Source organism: Castor canadensis, chromosome 14, assembly GCF_047511655.1.
Source record: "Castor canadensis chromosome 14, mCasCan1.hap1v2, whole genome shotgun sequence".
Classification (NCBI taxonomy): domain Eukaryota; kingdom Metazoa; phylum Chordata; class Mammalia; order Rodentia; family Castoridae; genus Castor; species Castor canadensis.
This window is the reverse complement of record NC_133399.1, coordinates 73,323,851-73,345,222: the sequence shown is the minus strand read 5'-3', so window position 1 is coordinate 73,345,222 and position 21,372 is coordinate 73,323,851. Positions and strand designations below refer to the sequence as shown.

The window sequence follows — 21,372 nt, the reverse complement described above, 5'->3', positions numbered from 1 at the left end:
ACTAAGAGGGAATTTACTAGTAATATACACATTTTTAACAAAGAGAGCACACTCACTTTTGAGTAATTAACAATAAGTAGCATTTCAAAATAAACTGTGAATAAAACATGAGGTTTTCACTCATGATGAAAACCATTTTCATATACCTTTAAAGACTTGGTTAATTTGAATGTTTAATACTTCAAAATTTTCAATCTGAAACAAACTAAACAAAACTCAAGGGCTGGTGGAGTGCCTCAAAGTGGTAAAGCACATATTTTGAAAGCCTGAGGCCTTGAGTTCAAACACCAGTATCACACACAAACAAAAAACAGTACTAACAAAACACAATGAAAACAAATCATTCATTACTTTTACAAAAGGCATAAATCCTGCTGATTATTAGCTGAGTATAGAGGTGTCATAAGTAAATATTATGGTCAAAAATCATACATGTTTCAATACTTTAAAAAAGTTTCCATAAGAATATTTCTATAGTGATTAGATAACTGGGAAAAGGATAGCAATACACAATATGACAGATGAAAAAAGACAATAATGAAGTTTTAAAGTTAAATCATTTTTGGTACTCTAGATAAATTATATTTACTCAAGTGAACTGCAAAAAGCTGTATTTGGACCACATTAGTTAGTACAGAGGTGTTGATACTTACGTAATTACATGTTCATATGTATAAACTACTTTTTAAAATTTATGATTAAAAGTTCTAACTTTACTTATTTGGTCGTACTAAATAAAATGCCATTATGATTTTGCTTGTTTTACATCAAGTGAGTTAAGATCTCAGGCTCTGGTATGAGGCAATTTAAATTATGGCCCTAATATTTGTATAACCTTGGGCAATTAATTTAATACTTCTTCAATCTGTTTAACATCTGCCTCACTGAGCTGTTAGAGACCTACATAATATAAAGCCAGAGTCATCAGCAAAAACAAAAACTTGGTTTTGTAAAGAAGACTATACTGGAACATAGCTATGCTCATGTGTTTATATGGCTGCTTTTCCACTAAGAAGTTGTGACAGAAATTGTATGCATCTTAAAGACTAAAAAACCTACTCACACTTTTTTTTTTTTGGAGTACTGGTGTTTGAACTCAGGTGTACCTTAAGCCACTCCACCAGCCTTTTTTTGTGATGGTTTTTTTCGAGGTAAGAGTCTTGTAAACTGTTTGCCTGGGCTGGCTTTTAATTGCGATCCTCCTGATCTCTGCCCCGAGTTGCTAGGTTTACAGGCGCGAGCCATCAGCGCCCAGCTCTAATCTCACTCTTAAATGTTCTAATGTTTAATGTACAGCATGTAAAGTACTAGCCTTTAAAACTAGCATGTAATTGGAGATGTAGCTCACTGGTAGAGTGCTTGCTTAGCCTGTGCAGAGCATTGGATACAACCCCCATTATTACGGAAAAAAAACGAAGAGAGAAATACTTATTAGTATAATTATACTAACTTGTCAAACACATACAAATTTTACTTTGTAAGACTGTACTATTTAACAAGTAATTTGCCATATAGCATTTACCTGCACCATAGCAACAAGATCTTGCAGCTGTCTAAGTTTCTGTTTTGCAGCCATAAGTCTATTGATCTTCTGTTCAAATTCCGCATCTTCTGGAGCTTCATCAACCAGACTGGTCCTATGACTAGATAACGAAGCTCTGCTGACTCCCTCTTCTTCTGCTTCCTCCTCCTCCTCTTCATCATCTTCACCTTGTGCTACAAGCATCCCCTGTTCTCCTTCTCTATTGTATCGACAGTCTGTTAAAAACAGGTTATCATTCATATCAATGATCTTAAAATAAACTTGGGTATTAATGAAAGAAAATCCACTTCACAAGAATATCATGGCAAAATTATCTGTGAACATCATACCTAAGGAAGGAGGCATGTTTAGAGCCCTGATGTTGGGAGCAGACCTGTTGTTAATTTCACAATTAGAATTTACTGATCTCCCGTCTCTATTATTAGAAACACACTGTGTATTACTATTACTATTTACTTCATTCCAGGTGGCAGCTACTTGCGGATTTCTATAAGAAAGAAAACAACCTGAAGTTATTTAGGGTTAAAAAAAAAAAAATGAATGCTTTAGAGCTTTAATAAACCAGTTTCAAACTAAGAACATCATTGGCTATTGTGTTTAAGTTCAAATTCTGAATAATAGGCTCTTGCTTTTCATTAACTTTTGTGTTATGTGTTACTTGCAAATTTATTTTAAAAAAATCTGAAAATCAAAATTACATCTAAAACAAACAGGTAGGAAAATGCTAAGTTTGATACTTCTTACAATTTACTTGCATTTGATCTAACAAACAGTAAATTTACTAAGCTACTATATTCACTTCCCTATTTTTTCTTTAGAGAACATGAAAGATTACACCGACCAAAGTAGCACATGTGTGCAAAGGAAAAACTTAAATAAAAAACAAATAGTGAACACTTTGTTGAGGTATTTTCCCCCACAATACAAAGTATCAGGTTTGGACAAATATGGTGGAAAAAAAAAAGTCCTTACCGAATGTTAGTAATGGGTTCAGAATTTTCATGCTCAGAATCATACTCTGATTCTTCAGTGTCTTCATCTTTTGTGTTTTCATTTACAGCATCTGTCATCATATCTGATGTTTGTTCATAATAATGAACTAACTCTCTTAATTCATTTAATCTCTTTCGAACTTCATTTAGCTTCCTGATAAAAATATATAATACCCATTTTATCAAAAAACAAAGGCATGAATTATTTTCACATTAATAGCAGCTAGCACCAAACAAAAAAAGGAAGAAAAAACTTAGTCCTAGTCAAATACTCAGGGGATCTATGCACAAAACAATGATTTTAGCTTCAAGTAGTTTACTTTACTCATCACTTTATTTTCTTATGTTAAGAGACAAAAACATAATAAAACAATTTCAATTTAATTGTTCATTTACACAAGAATAATGTTAACAGCATTATGTGGCACTAAATATTCAATGTCAAAAATACTTCTAGGCTTTTTCATAAGCGTCAAATACATAAAGTACCAAATATTCACTTTAAATAATCTCTCTCGAACAAATCAGGTGTACAAACGTTACTGTGCATAAACAGAAGGTTCCCAAATTTTTCTGTATGTAAAGAGATCTATAAAATATATATTTTTACCAAAAATAATAATTAAACTTGTTTTCTACTAAGTGCTAGGAATTATGCCAATGTTTTTTAATCTTTAAAAACTTGTACCAATTAAAATGTCACATCATAATTATGTACATTTACTATGTATCAATTAAAAGTATATTAAAAAAACTTTAATGAACAGATACACTACACTACCTCTATTTTACAGATGAGAAGACAAGAGGCTCATTAAGTTATGTGTCCACACTGACATAGCTGGTATAATGCAATTTCAGAGCTACATGACTCTAGAGCCTTGACTTATCATTTGAATATCAAAATATTTTACCTATAGTTCTAGCTATTTCTGATCCTTTATCTGAAAAACAAGCAATTAACAGGTCACATAAACTACCTGTGTTATAATGACGTATTTCTCTCTGACAACGTATAAAATGCCCATTTAACATACACATATACGTTTTCTACCAGATCACTGAAGAGAATTTATCTTATTAGCCTGTTTCTCCCAAATTTTCAACATAAAAAATTACTAAATTTATTCCTATTATTTAATTCTAATTTGTATCAACAATGATTATAAAAAAATGTCTTACTGGAGTTTTTCAGTTGGATTTAGATGGCCTTCATTTTCACTCTCATTCTGAGAAACTAGAGAAGTGGCAGGATAAGGAACGGATGATGTAAGGCTGTTTGACTCTCCATTGACAACTGGTGTCAGGCCTGCAGGAGCAGAGGGGGCTGAAGTTGTACTTCTTTGATCCCCAGTCCTTTGTGGAGAGGCTGAAGAAGGCACAACTACAAAAGAGAAAAAATTAGCAAGAAACACAGGTAAGCAAGGCATGAAGCAACACTTATTCACAGTTTGCTTAAATGTAGACAGATAAAAAGTACAAATCATTAAACGTCTTCGATTCTACAAATTTGAATTTTTACAATTAAAGACACTCTCATGGTACTTTTTAATATACTCCACAACTGAACACATGAAAACACATTGTTACTTATTTCATCTCAAGATGTATTGTCACTGAGGCGGGGACAAATATAGAAATTGACAAGAATTATGATATTGTACATTAGAAAAACTATTAGAAGAGCAGTAGGATAAACTTAAGTTCTAGGTCAAGCTAAACATGGTGACTATGTATGATGTGCAATACACAAAATGCAAATCTTTGCAGGACAGTTCTAGTTGATTAGGTCTTTGTTTTCAAATCTACAGCCTGTAAGAATTACACTGGCTGTCAAGATGGGACTTTTTTTGTTCCAAGAGACAAAGCAAATGTCCAACCTGTCATAAATCCATCCATACCATGAAATACTGTGCAGAACACAATTTCCTAATTAGATAATAGCTGATCCTCTATAATCCTTCAACTACATCTTAATAACCTTTCTGTCCACATACATTAAAGACTTCTTATACTTTTTTAAGGGCAATTGACAATTTAAGAATCTGTACTTTTTTACCTCCTACCAACTTCAAAACTACTCTCTTTTTTTTTTAGTCAAAGGGACCATCATTGTTTGCTTTTCACTTTAGTACTACAATTCCTGTAACTGGTTTCCAGTTGTTTCTTAACTCTAGTCCTTGACCATTCTATCTTTAGCTGCTGTTCTGTTTTCCTAGTAGGAAAAAAAAAGATGACCTTTCTTTATAAAACTGCCCACCAGCCACAAGCATACTTTTAAAATTTTAAGTTTTTCTTAGTTGTCTTCCCCTGTTTGTAAAGAATAGTCACTGGATTATTATCTGGAAGAAGAGGAAGTTAGCAGAGATTAGGAAGGAAAAGGACTATGTTTCAGGACAAAAATAGTAAGGTATACTTTTGGAGGTGGCAGAGAAATATGAGATGTGTGGAGAATAAAAATGAGGGACTTCAAGCTAGTCATGGTGGTACATGTTTGTAATCCCATACTAGGAAAGTTTAGACAGGAGGACTGCAAGTTCAAGGCCAGCCTTGGTTACACAGCAAGAACTTGTTTGAAACAAACAAACAAACAAAAAAAACAAACCAAAAAGAACAGTGATTCCAAAGATGCTGTGTTCCATCCCTTATTTTTTCTTTTAAATTCGGGGCTGTGTCTACTGACTTCAATTTCCAACACTTGAGCCTGCATTGCTAATGTTTTTATAAGCAGCAGAAACTAAGCTTGAGAAGGTATTAGGACATCTATTGAAGACCAGTGGCTAGGTCTGAATTAGACAGATAGGCATGGGAGTATACCTCAGTGTTAGCATATGCAAGGTCCTGGGTTAAATTTCCAGCACCAAAAAAAAAAAAAGCTCCTATAGTTCTATAGCTATAGTCTGCTGAATTGACTATTTTTAAAGCATGAATGTAAGCCTAGTGGCTCTAAATTGCAGACTTTCTGCATGAAGCGATATGAAATATATGAACGTTTCATGTTTCACTTTTGTCTACATAATATGTTTCATGGTTTCAGGATTTTTAACATCTTTATTTTCATTTTTTAAACCCTGCCTTTCAATGCTAGGCAAGCACCCTACCACTGCACTACCTCTCCCTAACCCCCACCCAGAGTTTCAGGGTTCTGAAACCAAGGTACAAATTGATTAGTTTTTCCTCAGGGAAAAACCTGACTATATTTTAAAAACACAGTACTGTGTCTGAGTACCAAATAGTTACCTTCTCTTCTACCTTCTTCTTATTAAAATCCTACCAATTTCTCAATTTTTTCTCTTTTCTGAATAGACTTACCATCTATTTGACTTTTATTGCATATTAGCTTATTACTTAAAAACTTTTACATTTAAGTTTTCTTTCTCCACAAAAATTATAAATTTCTGGAGAAACTATTCGTTCATCCAATGCTTTAACTATACAACTACTATGTGCTTGCCAGCATGTATATTTATATATGCTTTATATAAATACATAAAAACTGTGGAACTAGATTTACATACATGATGAATTGTTCAGATGCTGATCTCGAAGAGTATGAAGTTCTCCAAGCAATCTGTCCATTTTTTGTTTCTTTTCCTGTAGTACTCTCATTTTGCTAAAAAGTTGGACTTTCTCATCAGGTAGATGTTCTGATACTGAGGGATTTCTGCTCTGGGAAACCTCCCTAGTTAATGAAAGACTTTCTGCTTGTCTTCTATTGTCTGGAACAGCTGGAGGCTTATTTTATGAAAAACAGAAATATTAAGACAAAGACAATTAAAATTACACTTTCATTTTTAAAATGTGAAAATTACACTTTCTTTTAAGAGAGATATATTTACCTATATTGCACTGGTGAGTAAGCAAATGCCATTTCTATTCCCAAATTAAACACTATTCCTGCTGAGTCACTACGACATATATGGTTTTATATTCACGTGTAAATATACACTGAGTGTGGATTCACTGGATGTTGTTATTGTCTTGAACTAAATTAAGTGCTAACAATGCCACGTTTTATAAAATAAACCATCAAAAACTCCACTCTGAGAAATGACCCAAGCATTGTATGCACATATGAATAAAAAAATTAAAAATAAATAAATAAAAACTTCACTCTGTCTTGTTATCCTTTTAGAACTATTATAAGTTTTAACCTCTTCACATCAAATTTTCATACCACTTCTTTTTGGGCAGGGGGTACTCTACCAGCCCTTTTTTGCGTTGAGTATTTTCAAGATAAGAGTCTCCCTAACTATTTATGTGGACTGGCTTTGAACCACGATCCTCCTGACCTCTGCCTCCTGAGTAGTAGTGATTATAGGAATGAGATACCAGCACCTATCCTTCGTACTACTTCTGTCCTATGTTTCTCTACTTTAAAATATATATATAAAGGATGGAGGTAGGGGAGACCGTGACTCAAGTGGTAGAACACTTCATTCCCAGGTCCCAACCTCCTCCCCCAAAAAAAAACTGTTGCAGGAAATAACTGCTGGGCATGATGGCACACGTCTGTAATCCCTGCTACTTGGGAGGTGGAGACAGGAGAATCATGGTTCAAGGCCAGCCTGAGCAAACATTAGCAACACCCTATCTCAAAAAAACAAGTAAGGAGTGGTGATGCATGCAATCCCATTCACTCAGGAGACAGATAGGAGGGTTGCAGCTGAATCCAAGCCAGGCCAAAAAAAAAAAAAAAAAGAGAGATCCTATATGAAAAATAAACAGGAAAAGGAAAAGGACTAAGGATGTAGCTCAAGTGGTAGAGCAGTTTCTCTCTAAGTTGAACTCCTAGGACCACCAAAAAAATTTATATGTGTGTGTATATTATGAAGCATTTCAAGAATGCACTAAGGCTTAGGGAATCACAATTACCACGGAGCTTTGTCAAATTTTAACATTTTCCCACATTAGTATCCATTCTTTTTATTGTTTTAAAGAAAAATATGAGATATAAAGATAGAGCAAAGCTCTGTACCCAATCCCATTACTTTTTATAGATGTAAACACAATTTGGCATTAGGTTAGCTATTATTCTGAAACATATTTTTATTTTGTGACATCTGTGTATGTATCAATAAAAAAACAAACAAACAAACTATCCTTTTAAACATAAAGTAAGCAATACCCTACTTAGTTTTCATTCACTGGCTCATTACTGTAACTGTAATGTAAAGCTGCACTCCGTGTTGTAATTTATTAATTCATGGACATTTGTTTCAGGTGTTTTACTACTAACACAATGTTGCTGTGAACATTCTTATACCTATCTCCTTTTAAACATCTAAGTTTCTTTAGCATAAACTGTGATAGGGGTCCCTAGAAAAAAAATTTTTTAAATATTGCTAAGTAACTCTCCAAGGTGATTAGGTCATATTCTTTTATTTTCACTTGTTCAGCAACAAGACAAGAGATACTACATCTTCAATCATACTCAATTTGTAATGAAGTGGTATTTATTTACCTTTTCTTACCATATGTAAGACTTGCATCTATATAAATATTTACAAAGTTCATCAAATAGTAACACTTATTAACTCTCAAATTAAACTTAAGAACTATGCTTGTGCACCCCTGTAATCCCAGAACTTAGAAGGCTGAGGCAGGAGAATCAAGAGTTTGAGGCCTGCCTGGACATTTCAAAACTGTTAATAAAATAAAATATTACATGAGCACAGACTTAAACTTAAGTCTTAAGTGATGTGACTATCTTGTCTTCTAGAGGAAAAAAAGAACGTATTATCTAATAGCACATAAAAAGAAATTTCAGTAATCATTGCATTCTAAGTAGATATTCCTCTAATTTAGTGTTTCTCAAGTATAGTCCCCAGAACATCAGCAGTGGAATCATATGGGGAGAAGTCCACCCACATCAATTCTGGAGGTAGAGGGACTACATGGATCAATTTTTTAACAATCATGTCTGCTAATATTTATGCTTACTAAAGTTTGAGAACTACTGTTCTAAATTAATGTGATTTTAAACTCTACCATACCAAAAACATTAAGTTACCTGAGAATCACGAAGTTGATTATGAAACCGTTGAATTAAATCATTTAATTCTTCATTTAGTTCAGAGGTGATACTGACTCCAGATAAGCTACCTGTAGTTTCTGCAACAACTGGGAAGAAAATTAACAACTATTCATTAACATAAATAAGCTTCTGAGAAGCTAACCATAAATTCTGAAGACCAAAAAAGCTCGACCTAACAATCTGAAACTAGTTAAACCCTCTTATGCCTCTGTCAGCAAATCATTTTATTAGATGTTTTCATCTACTCTAAAAACAGACAACTGCAAAACTCTGGAATTGTGTCTCATTTTTTTCTATCTCAACATAAGGTGGAAAAGTATTACATCCAATTAATAAACTTGACTCAGTGGATTAGGAAAGGAGCAGGTCTATCAGTTTGTTTAGGTTGAGGGTATGGCGGGTAAAGTGGTAGCCTAAAAAGGAATACCTGATTCTGACATGTCTCAATCTCTACCTTCTTGAACAAAATCAATGTTGTATTATAGAGGATGGCAAACTTTAATCTTAAAGGTACAGATAAGCAAATTAATTAGACTTTCTATGAAATACAGTTTTTGTCTTGACTGCCCAACTCTGCTGTTCTAGGGCAAAAACCACCATTAACAGCATATAAACAAATGTGAATGGCTACATTCCATCAAACTTTTGTTTCAGGAAGGAAGCCAAATCCAGCTAGCCATAGCTTGCTATCCCTGAAGTAGAACAGATAATTTTATTGAAGTGGTTTCTTGTGACACAAATCCTACTTAAAGACCATGGATTTTATCTTCTTCATTAAAAAAAGAAAAGTCCTCATGTTCCTAAAGCAGTTTTTTGATGAAAATTTTGATAACAGTTACTACTTTACTACCCAGACACCTCATCTTTATCCTCACTCTTAACTTTCCAGCTTTAAAAGAGACACTGGCTCTAAACTGCTTCTGTTTTAAAGGAAAATATCATCGTTTCCTGCTGAAAAATTAGAATTTCAGGGCTGACAGGATTCCACATATCTAGTCCAAACATTTTGTGGATAAGACAGAAATTACAGTTCAGGTAAGTTATACACAACTTGCTAAATAGTGAAAGGAGCATGCTTTCCTGTAATAGTTACACCATCTCTCACCAAAACATTAAAGACTATAATCCTGGCTTTTCATCAGTATTCCCTTGAAAAACTTCATAAACACAGGAGCAAATGTTTTAACACTAAGACACAATCCTTTTTGAAGTAGTATGCAAAATAAATCCAAATTCAAACTCCTGTTCATTCTACTCTTATTCCCTGACTCATGATTCTATATATTTACGTATATATATGTGTGTATTAAAAGAAATAAAAGTTCACATTTAGAAATACAAAGATCCCTGATCTAAAATTCGGAGGGATTTGATTCTATGAAAATTCTGTATTAGCCTAAGCAAGTCAGAAATTCTGTGCTTTGAGTTCCTTCTCTATAAAACTGGATTAAGAATAAAAACTTTGGGTATTAACCTATAATTGTATGATGATCAAATGAGATGATGTAAATATAAACATTTGAGATTAGGAAACTATTAGAGTCTTTTAGATATGATACTCCAACTCTGAAGAATATTAAAAAGATTGGTCCTTAACCAAACTAGTGTTAAAACACTTATTTATCCTAAATTATCTATTTCCTAAGTATGAATATAAAAGCTAACGATACTTTGGACTTTGTAAGAGAAAATGGGGATAATAAGCTGCGTAAATACTACTATACATAACTACATAACTGTTACAAAATAGTAAGTGCTGGTTTTTTTTTGGTAGTGTCTCAATATACAGCCCAGGACAGCCTGGAACTCACTATGTAACTCAGGCTGGCCTTGAACTGGTGATTCTCTTGCCTCAGCCTCTTGAGTGCTGGAATTTACAAGCCTGCACCACCACAACCCACTTAAGAGAAAGTTAGGTGAAAGTCGTAAGGTTTCTTACGAAAACATAAAATTAAAAAAGATATTATAGTGCTAAAAGTAGGCTAGGTTTGGACAGCAGGGTAAGTTAAGTAACAAATGGACTCAGTGGCAAAAACTGGGTGCTCAAACAAGACAAATTACTATTAGAATGTAAAGACAGGGATAGACTATGAGAAAATATAAATTGGCCCCTGAAGAGCAGGCCATAAATTCCTATCACTTTGTACCTCATAACTACACACAATTCTTATTTTGTCAACTAAAAATAAAACGAATCCTTAACCCTTATTGAGTTTTAGTAAGTAACGATGTTACTTTTTAACTTATTAAAAATTAAAAAGGTTTGAAAGTAGTAAGACAAACTATAAAATTAGACTCCAATACTAAACAATTCAATATAATTTTCATCTAAATGTTACATGGGTATGAAGGAAGAAGAAATGAACATTTCTAGCCCTAGAAAAAACAAAATATGACTCAGATCAAAAGAGCTAGTATATAAAACTTAATACACAAAGGACATACAGAACTACTAATATTGAATGCTAATGATGTTCTATATATTTATTCACTACCTCACTTAAGGTCCCCCCATCCCCTGGTGCTGGGGACTGAACCCAGACCCTCATGTAAGCAAGCACTCTACCACTCAGTTAAATTACCAGCCTCTCTCCCACTCCTGCTTTTTTTGAGACAGGGTCCCATCATGTAGCCTAAGCTGCCTCGAATTCTCAAATCTTCCTACTTTAGCCTCTTGAGTGCTGGGATTCCTAGTGTGTATCACCACACCCAGCCCACTTAAGGTTTTTAACCATTCTTAGCAGGAAGCAAAGAGTGATAATTCTAGCTGAATTTAGAAAAAAAGTATCAAGAGCCCTATCACTCTGAGATACACAAACAGAACTATGACCTGTCCTTTTTACCTCTTAAGGGTACTCTCTGATGAAAAGGAGAGCGAGCTGTCTGTCTGCACGGTACAGTATGATCGCCAGGACTTGTCCCTGCAACCTTTTCTGCATAACCAGAGAAAAGCAAGGACAGAGTAAGCCTCATATGCAGGTGTCTAAAGTAGTGAACAATCACAATCTGATTATATAACAGCATCCAATTTGCAATATAGTTATTCATTGAGCCTTGCTTATAAAAAAAAAATTCTAAGACTGTGGCATACCAGAATCATCCATCACAGCTATAGCTTGCTCTGCTTTATGTTGCAAAGCCAGAAGAGCAGCCTGTCGACCCTGTAGAGCTCGAAGTTGCTCCTGCTGTTGTAACATTCTTTTTAATAAATCATGTTGTTTCTTCAAATTTTCTATCTCTTCCATAGGCTCCTGTTGAGGATCTCTGGCCTGGAAAATAAGACCAACAATACTTAGATATCTTACTGTTAAAATCCATGTTCCCATTTCAACTGCCACACATACATACATACATACATAATGTTTGCATTAAATATACACAACCCTAGATATAGTTAAAAGTTAGGTAATTTTATAGTCAAAGACAATAAGCAATGGCTTATAATGAAGAGGAAGGAAAAAGACATACAAATCAGAAGACACAAAGTCTAAGAGGGCAAAAGGAGCCACACATTACATACAAAAGAATGGAGGAGCCATGCCTTACAGAGAGGTAGAAGATTACACTGTGTTAATGCTCTCAAAGTTGCTCTTAAAAAAGACCAGGCAGAAGTGATGTTAAAAACTCAAAACAAGAAAAACCAACAAAAGAAATACCAGAATATAAACTCCCTAACATCTAATCAAGGACAGAAATTTTAAAAATCATTTGTTGTTTGACAATCTTAAACAAAGAGGTTTCAGTTTAATTGCATCACATTATTAAGCACAGAACAGAAAATTTCACGCTTTGTATCACAAATGTCACTACTATTTTTTTATTCCTAAATTATACCCATTCAGCTGTCTGAGGACACAGAAGTACTCAAAAATTTCCAAAAAAGCTAAGAACTTATCACCCTGCCTAAAAGTCAAGACCAAATATTAAATGTTAAATCTTAAAACTATTCAAAATGTGGCTGGATGCCAGTGGCTCACACCTGTAATCCTAGCTACTCAGGAGGCAGAGATCAGGAGAATCATGGTTCGAAGTCAGCCCAGGGCAAATAGTTCTTGAGACCCTATCTCGAAAATACCCTTCACAAAAACAGGCTGGTGGAGTGGCTCAAGGTGTAGTCTCTGAGCTCAAGCCCCAGTACTGGGAAAAAAAAAAAAAAAAAAAGGTGACCTGAGACTGGCAGAGTGGCTCAAGCAGTAAGAGCACTTGCCTAGCAAGCATAAGGCTAAGTTCAAACTCCAGTGGCACACACACACACAAAGTGGCTTGACAAGCCAAGCAAAAATATAAATACAACCCGAATACAATAAATTATAAGCCAAGTTATGCATGAAATATAAGCCACAATGGTATCTCTCATCACTGTTTTACTATGAAAAATTTTCAAATTTAAACGTTCTATGATTTTATCCATCTACATAAATTTTTCTCTTTGTTGTACATAACCAATTTAAAATATGCACTGTTAATAAATTTCTATTTGGATTATAAAATTTTAAATGAGTGATGTCCCCCCCTAATATTACCAACATGAATAAAGAAGTTCAATGACTTCTTCTGAAAGTAAAAATGCACTGATCTACTTTCCCTATGCACATTTGATTTCTGGAGAAATTATGGAGAAAGCAGATGGCTCAAGAGAAGCTTCCCTCTGGGTGACATCCCTCACCAGTACTTCGTAAAGCCTCTTCGCTTTGCAAGTTCCCCAAGAACTCATCAGCATTGTGAATGTAACCATGACAACATTTTACATTGTGACTTGGAAATTAAAAAAATTAGTAAGTGAACAAAAAAGCACATGACACAGAGTGAAGCACTACTCAAAGTTAAGATGAAATAAGTGTAGTGGAGGTTTATTACTGCTTAATAACTTTTGCATCCTTATAAATGATATTTCGGTTTTACATTAGAAATGTTGAGCCAAGGAAGGGGGTAGAGGCTGTGATCAAGTATAAATGGAAGATGAGAAAATGGAAATCAGAATATCTAGGAAAAAGAACATGCCCAGAAGATGTTTCTTGGAATACAAATCCCAAAAGGAAACCAGGATTACACTCATTCTTCAAACACAAAGTTTTCTGAGTCATCTTCCATCAAGTACATTTTTAGTTTACATATTTAAAAAAAAAAAACAACCCGCAAGCATATCTTAAGCTGCACATTTACAGTGAAGCTTCAGACAACCCTAAGTCTTGTTTTCCTCCACTCAACTGGGGTTCATCTAATTACTCAGACACCCAAAAAATAAAGCTGAAATTTATCCAGTGTCAAAATCAGGCAAGCCATATTCCTAGTCTCTTGTTCAGTGTTTTTTACATTATACTATCTGCCCCTACAATATGTGCTTGGATACTATCTCTAAAGAGGGATAGCTGGTTTAAGAGACTAAGCTAGCTCACATGAAATAATTAGAAATAATGAAAATAGCAAAATAACCATGAGGGCCTGGGAATTTCTCCACAAGGCTTCTTTTGTAAAATGACACAGAACGTCATTATGTCTATAAAATACTCCATAGAATGGAATCTGCCTTTGCAGGTATCACTAGAATACTAATCACTGCATATGGAGCTACAACTCAGCAGGATGTTTTTGCTCTGAATCTCAGGAAAGCCCTTAGCCTTTTGTTTGTTTGTTTGTCTTCCTGTTCTTCAAACAGAAAGACATTTTGAAAGGATTCTAAGGAGAGATTGGGGAAGGAGTAGTGAGGATGACAGATTTCACATAGCAGAGAAAAAAGTCAAGTGGTGGGAATTATAATTTTTTTCCTAAAAAATTTAAAATTGTTTTTTGAATTGAGTCCTAAAAAAGGATGACCTAAATAATCAAGACTAAAGAAAGTCAAACTGTAATAAACTCCAATCACGTTCAAGAAAGAATAATACTCATTTGGAAGAGTATTTTTCAAAGAAACTTAAAAACAGGGTTTTTTAAATAAAGCTAATGTAACACATTAGGGAAAAAATGTGGCAGCAACTAAAACGAAGCCTTTTAGAGGGCTGGCAGAGTGGCTCAAGTGGTAGAGCTGCCTAGCAAGCACTGAGCTCAACCCCCTGTACTGAAAAAAAAAAGGCTTAAAAGAGGACCAAGGGATACCTATAGTAGCTCACATAACTAACTTTAAAAAATAATCAACTATTTTTCTGGTGAAGTGGGGTATATTTGTTGAGCCCTTTACATCATTAAAATTCTCAGAACTGATTTTAAACTGTGTCTTCAAACTCTTGTGGAAGCCAGAAAAAACAAACAAAAACACCAACAATAAAAAACCCCACAAACTGCCAAAATAGCTAAAGGTTAAGTTTTGTCATTTTAAAACAGTGATAAAAACAAAATATAGACTATATACAAAATAAAAAAGAAAGAACGTTCCTTGGTAATAAACTAGTAATGCAACTTATGATGTTACTCTTATCTACCCTCAATTATTAAAACAGTACTTTACCACTTGTTAAAAGAACATAACATTTTTAACAAAGGCTATTTTAGTCCAAATTGTTTTAAGTGGAAGTACATAAACAGTGTTCCTTAAACTTATACTCAAATGCCTTTAGGCAAATCATGGAAACTTAGAAGAACACTCAACTCAGCAAAAATATTAACCAACAAGTCAACTGGATAATTGAATGTTATTCTAAAAAACAATGGGAAGGATTTCCAGCAGCAACATAAATATAAAACAAAAACAATATACAAGTATTTTTTCTTACAAATTTAGGAACAGTTAACAAATGCTCTATTTTCTTTTTCTTAAATAAATGACCACAGGAAATAAGACAATTAAAAGTATCATCTTAATGTATGGAATGCTAGTATCAGATACAAAAGGCAACTGACTGATGGCCTAAGTTTAATAGAGCCTTCAACAGTAAAAATGAAACCAAATTATGTTTCAATTTCTTTACTAATGTAAATTAAAATCAGATGCCACATATAATCCATAGAGAGGTATACATAAAAGTAGAAAAAAATAAAAACACTAAGGGACGGCATTTTACTAAAGCAAATTATAGTATAACTAACCATGTTCATAGTTTTAAAGAGTAATAGTAACAGAAAAGAAACAAGGAAGATAAATATGAAAAAAGAGGTACTCGTTTAAAGACTTCCCAAGTTAATATTGTGAAGTATACCTTTGAGGGAATTCCATGTTCTCGGCTATATTTCCTATTAGGTGTCAGTTCCCTGTCATTCTGAGGAGGTCTGTCACCTTTCCCTTTTGGACTTGTTGTAACGTCAATGTCTGAAACCTGTTCTTGTGAAGCTGAATTCCCTAGTTTGTCCTCAATGCAGGGCCGAATTCTCAGACTAAAAGATGCTTCCTTTATTAAATAGTGTAGCATATTAATTTCTTAACACAAATTCCTGTTTAACATATAAGCCAGCCTTGTAAATAAGTACAAAATTTTCTCAGTCCATCTTTTTAAAAAAATTAATCCACCCCCAAGTGGCAATAAATTTAATCAAACATTTAAGTTTCTAGAGACTAACTTTTGCTTATTATAATTAAGCAATTATCAAACCCATGACAATTTCCATGCTATAAAACAACCCTGCTAAAACATTTTAACATTTATTCTGCTACGTATTAATGAACCTCCCCGTCAGTACTTTGTTATTATAAAAGAAATTCTCATCATCATGTACACTTTAGGTTCCAGTACAAAATCGTAACAATCAACTACATCATTTTCGATTCCTCACTAACAAATTCCTTTACCCACATTGCCCCTTCCATTTCTGCTGATATATAAGCAATTATATTCCCAGTATCACTGTAAATAGAAAACAATTTCCCCAAGGAGAATCCATTTCTCAACAACTGTTTGGATCAATCCCTCCTGAGTATTTTCCGGTAAAATAAGGTACAGAAAAAAATTCAAATTTCCTCTTCAAACTAGGAAGGGCAGAGAACAGAAGGGAAACAGATAAGAAACTACATAGGAAACTATTAAAAGGAAACAAATCCTCAAATTCCTAATGCTGAATGATATTTTGGAACATACCTCAAAAACTAAACAGACATATTTGGTTATCCTTTCAAAAGAAAAGCCTTATTGGTAACAGGTGTCAAAGTTTACTAATGCATGATTATAGGCACACATCTGTTAAAATAAAAATGCTTAAAAGCAGAAATTGTTTTGAAGCACATTAACTTCCACGAACTAAGTCTTCTGCTAAGTCTTTTCTTTGTCAAAAGATCTGTATATTATTATTTTTCCAAAGGACAGTATTTTTATAAATTGCATGTCAATCAGAAATTACAGTATTTTTGTTACTGTTAGTAAATAATAATATAAATGCTAACCTGTTCTGTTTGTCTTTATTTCAACTTCTCTGTTATCTGGTTTTGCTATAATACTAGACTAGAGCCTGAAAAATGAAACTACACTTAAAATGAGTCCTCACGGGCAAATGAACATGGACACTTTTCCAGAAGACTAGGTGCTTAGTAGTCATTAGTTGCATTAGTGATTACTAATAACCCATATATTCACAGTTTAAAGTTTCCCACTGTTTCTTAAAATTAGGAAGGCTGTTCTGAACAAAACAAACTGAGGTTCAGAAATTACTAGTAGATTTTCGGCTCAACCATTAAACCTATTTTTAATGTTAATAAATGACACTTTTAAGCTTCAATGTTTAAGAAATATACACAGCATTAACAATTTGAGGATTTCTTCCCTGGAATACACTTTTCATTAAGGAATGCCTATAAAATATCATTTTGAAAAATGGGGGGAAAGTTTAAAATCTTCATTTCCAGCACTTTAATTACCAAAAAGCCGCTTACCGTGGTATCTGAAGCCTCAGACTGCACATCTATGTTTAGCGATGTGCTCTCAGCTACAGAACCAGATCTCACAGCTGAATCTATAGTCCGAACATCCTCCTCCTCATTTTCTCTAGCCTGAAATATTTTAGTGGTATAAATCATACAACTATTAAAAAGGGCAATAAACTGTTATAACAGATGGCACGATTTTTTGAAAATACGTTAACTCCTCTGGAATGCTATCAGAATATCATCATTGTATACACACTGATAAATTACAAAAATAACTCAGTATCTTATTTTGAAAGGTTCAAAACTTACAAGAATTTTTTGGAGAAATTTCATATATGACTTTTCTTGTTCTTTTAGATGATCTATTAGATGAGTAAGGCGCTCAACATTAGCAGATCTTTCATTTTTCTCCACTAGATCTTCTCGCATGGAACTAGCTTTAGTAATATAGTCACGAATTTGAACAAGCCTGCTTACAATCTGCAAGACAAATATTAAAAATAAAACGCATGACAGTACACATGTAAAACTGAACATTAATTAACTCCATTACAATTTAACATATTTTTATTTCAAAGAGAATATAATCAAAGGTACATCTAGGTTTATCATTAAAATTTACACATATAAAAAAAGTGAATCAAACTTAGGTTTTAATCAAAACATAACTAGCAATACTAAAATCTTCAATTTGAAAATAAATTTCCAAATTTTAGCTTAGCTGGAAGATTTTATTTACAAAACAAACTGCACACCAATTATTTACATGAGTTTTCCTTCTAATGTTTTTATCTCCTTATAAATAAGCAGTATTAAAAATACTTTTGAAAGTACTTTTCAAAAGAATGTATCAGTCTTTCAAAAAAATTCTTACAAAAATCAGGCTGGAGGCTTGGCTCAAGAAGCAGAATGCCTGTCTATCAAGTGAGAAGCCCTGAGTTCAAAATCCCAGTACTGCTAAAAAAAAAAAAAAAAAAAAATGTATGTATATATAGCTATTAACTACATTGCTTCCATCCCCTTTACTAAAAATTAGTGATACAGTATTTGGCAAATAAAAAAGCCTTAATTAAACTGAATATGCCATTTCACTAATCATTTGGGAAAAAGTTTCTATTCTACTTTTAAATAAATAAATGTTGTAGACTTATTTAAAACAGGGTTAGTAAATAATTCTACTTAACTAAAATTCCAATGTGCATAACCTAATATAATTTTTTAAACCTTAATGTTTATACTTTGAGGTTTGTAAAGCAACAAACAAAAGAAACACATTTTATTACCTGGCTGCTCTCCATTGCAGGCTCTCCTCTCCCATCTTCTTCAGAGACTTGACAGTTTTGCAAAAGGTCATTACTTAAAGCAGAAGCAAACAACTCTTTACACTGTGTTGATCCAATCACTTCTCTTTTTTGAAGACTTGTAGCAGCATCTTTGCTCTTATTAGTATTAATCTGCATAGGCAAAAAGTTGAAGGGCTTTCGGTTTTCACTAAGCTGACGTTTGTTGTTAGCAGCTGTTGCTCTACCTTGAGAATCACTTCCAATGCTTCTCTACATATTAAAAAAAAAACCAAATCACACAAACATTAATCTCTTAACATTTTTTAAAAACTTAATGTTCTCAGTTTCACCATCAGATATGAAGTATACACAGCTTTGTAATATGATTTAACAGATTCTTTTACTTGAAAAAATAAATTAAAATTAGATTAGTACTCCCTAATCCTCATTTTGTTGAGACAATTCAACTGATAAATATGAACAAGACTCATTTAAGTGATATACTAGGATTACAGACCACTGCTATTTGTTACTTGCTTACATAATTCATATGGGCTTTGAACCCAATGAATCAATGTTAATATGACATCAGCATAAAAATTTGTCTGTATGAAGCACTGTCTAAAAACATTCTCAGTTCAGATTTGGGGATATAGCTCAGAGTTAGAGTGTTTGCCTAGCATGTGTAAAGCCCTGGGTTCAATCCCCAGCTATACAAATTAAAAATCAGTTTAGTACCTGGCAGTTAAGTATTCAATAACTGCTACATATGTGGTCATTTATATCATCGTCGTATTAGACCTGAATACATTCTCTATACACTTGGAAACCTCTTTATCTCTGTAAACTATAGATCGGAACGTAAAATACTGACCTAGAGTTCATTATCTTTTCTATTTGCTTTTAGATTTCAATGATTACAAATACAAATCCATTTTACTCTAATGTTTAGAAAATCCAGCATAAACCACACTTACCCAACAAATACATTAAACTTAGAAAGTTTTATTCAGTTAGTAATATGCAAAATTTAGTTTCATAATGAAATAATTTTAGTTATTAGAATTATAACAAAGCCCAGAAAGACAGGTCTTTGACAAGTTTATAAATAAAATTTTGTTTCCCTCCAAAGAACACAATACTATCATCGATTAAAAATTCTTTCCACATGTATGGAAATTAAAGAGTAAATAAACAGCTCAATCTTTTATTCTTAAGACAAATTATTTAATCCATTTCAAATTTTCCCACAGTCATAACTTGATTTTTAAAATAATTCACAAACCTGATCTAAATCACTGAAATTTATCCGCTGTTTAAGTTTCTCTAACTCTGCTTGCTCTGGGACAGACATCTGAGCCATGTATCTACCGTGTGGAAATGTATGTGGAGTCTTTGTTCTTCGCCTTCCAACTCCTGGTGATGACTCCGGAGAAATATCATTAGTTACCCTTTTGTCACTTTCTACACCAAATTTTTTCTTATTCTTTTCTGATGAGGATCTATTTGCCTTCTTCTGTTGGCCACCCCAATCCTTTAAAAAAGCAAAAGCAAAAGTTAATCTGGCCTGTATCAAACTAGAAGATAGTTTGACATGTTTAAAAACTTAAATGAGTCTTAAGATTAAAATAACATTTTTCACATAAACATGCTCTCTTAGAAACATTTAATTCTACTAACCCTGTTTTTCCCTCATTATGTCTATTCTAATTTCACAGCCTAATCTTCAAGCAATAGATTGCTTTCCTATTGTAGGTCATCAACAAATATAAATCCCCAAGTCCCAGCCTTACAACCAATTAAATGTTTTCAAAAGCTGTATTTATTTTTTTCTTTCTTTCCTTATTTTTGAGACAGGGTCTTACTCTGTACCCCAGACTGGTCTGGAACTCTTGATCCTCCTGTCTCAGCCCTCAAGTGCTGGGAATGCAGGCATGTGGTACATGCCTGGTTCAAAAGCCTATTTAAAAAGTGTTCTTTCCACCTGGCCACAGTGTACACATCTGTAATCCCAGCACTCAGGAGGCTGAGGCAGGAGGATCTGGAGTGCAAGATCAACCTGGGTTACATAGCAAGACACTGTCTCAAAAAAATAAATAAAATTGACCTTTTCTATTTATAAACTAAATAGAGAAGTAAACTAAAGATACTTTTACTGGCCTCCTTTAAAGTGTATGTGTGGTTAAGAGGACAGCTCTACAATCAAGCTAGATTCTAAAGAAACTCTCCATCATGCGACTCTAGGCAATGTACCCAACTTTCCATAGCAAGTCTCAGTTTCCTACCTCTAACATAGCTAACCTTCAAAATAGGGTTCCTCCATAGTTGGGACTATAGACATGCACCACCACACCTGGTTCGATCAAGATGGGGTCTTGCTAACTTTTTGCCTATGCTGGCCTTGAGCCACAATCCTTCCACCAATCTCTGCCCCCAGGTGCAGGGATTACCCTTACACCCACCACCCCTATTGTTATTTTTATAGACAAAAATGTACAAGATAATATTCAATACAGAATGCTAAAGATCCTTAATATTTTAACTTGAAAATATTTTTATTCACTGAACCATACCTATGTAATCTAACACATTCAACAAAAACACCAATAAGCTCCCTCCTTATAAAACCATTAGGGGTACCTTTCTCATTTTTAACAAAACACGTCTCCCTATGAACTGTCCCTCTACCTCAATCCACGTTAATTTCTGCTAACCTTTTATACTACTTACCC

At 33.6% G+C, this 21,372-nt stretch overlaps 1 protein-coding gene across 17 annotated transcripts in view; it reads right to left on the bottom strand.

Annotated features, from left to right (window-relative positions):
• Nucleotides 1-21,372, bottom strand: part of Pcm1 (pericentriolar material 1) — an 86,819-nt gene that overhangs the window by 53,952 nt on the left and 11,495 nt on the right. For 8 of the 17 annotated variants that reach the window (XM_074054766.1, XM_074054765.1, XM_074054771.1 and 5 more), the window contains 13 exons: nt 19,926-20,174; nt 18,641-18,910; nt 17,667-17,837; nt 17,364-17,480; nt 15,703-15,891; nt 11,664-11,841; nt 11,416-11,505; nt 8,549-8,658; nt 6,054-6,270; nt 3,718-3,919; nt 2,516-2,689; nt 1,873-2,030; nt 1,523-1,758 (listed from right to left, as the gene is read on the bottom strand). In XM_074054766.1, the coding sequence (XP_073910867.1) occupies nt 1,523-1,758; nt 1,873-2,030; nt 2,516-2,689; nt 3,718-3,919; nt 6,054-6,270; nt 8,549-8,658; nt 11,416-11,505; nt 11,664-11,841; nt 15,703-15,891; nt 17,364-17,480; nt 17,667-17,837; nt 18,641-18,910; nt 19,926-20,174 (2,361 nt within the window). The remainder of the gene's footprint in view (nt 1-1,522; nt 1,759-1,872; nt 2,031-2,515; nt 2,690-3,717; nt 3,920-6,053; nt 6,271-8,548; nt 8,659-11,415; nt 11,506-11,663; nt 11,842-15,702; nt 15,892-17,363; nt 17,481-17,666; nt 17,838-18,640; nt 18,911-19,925; nt 20,175-21,372) is intronic. The other 9 variants (XM_020172507.2, XM_020172510.2, XM_020172511.2 and 6 more) reach the window with 7 other exon arrangements.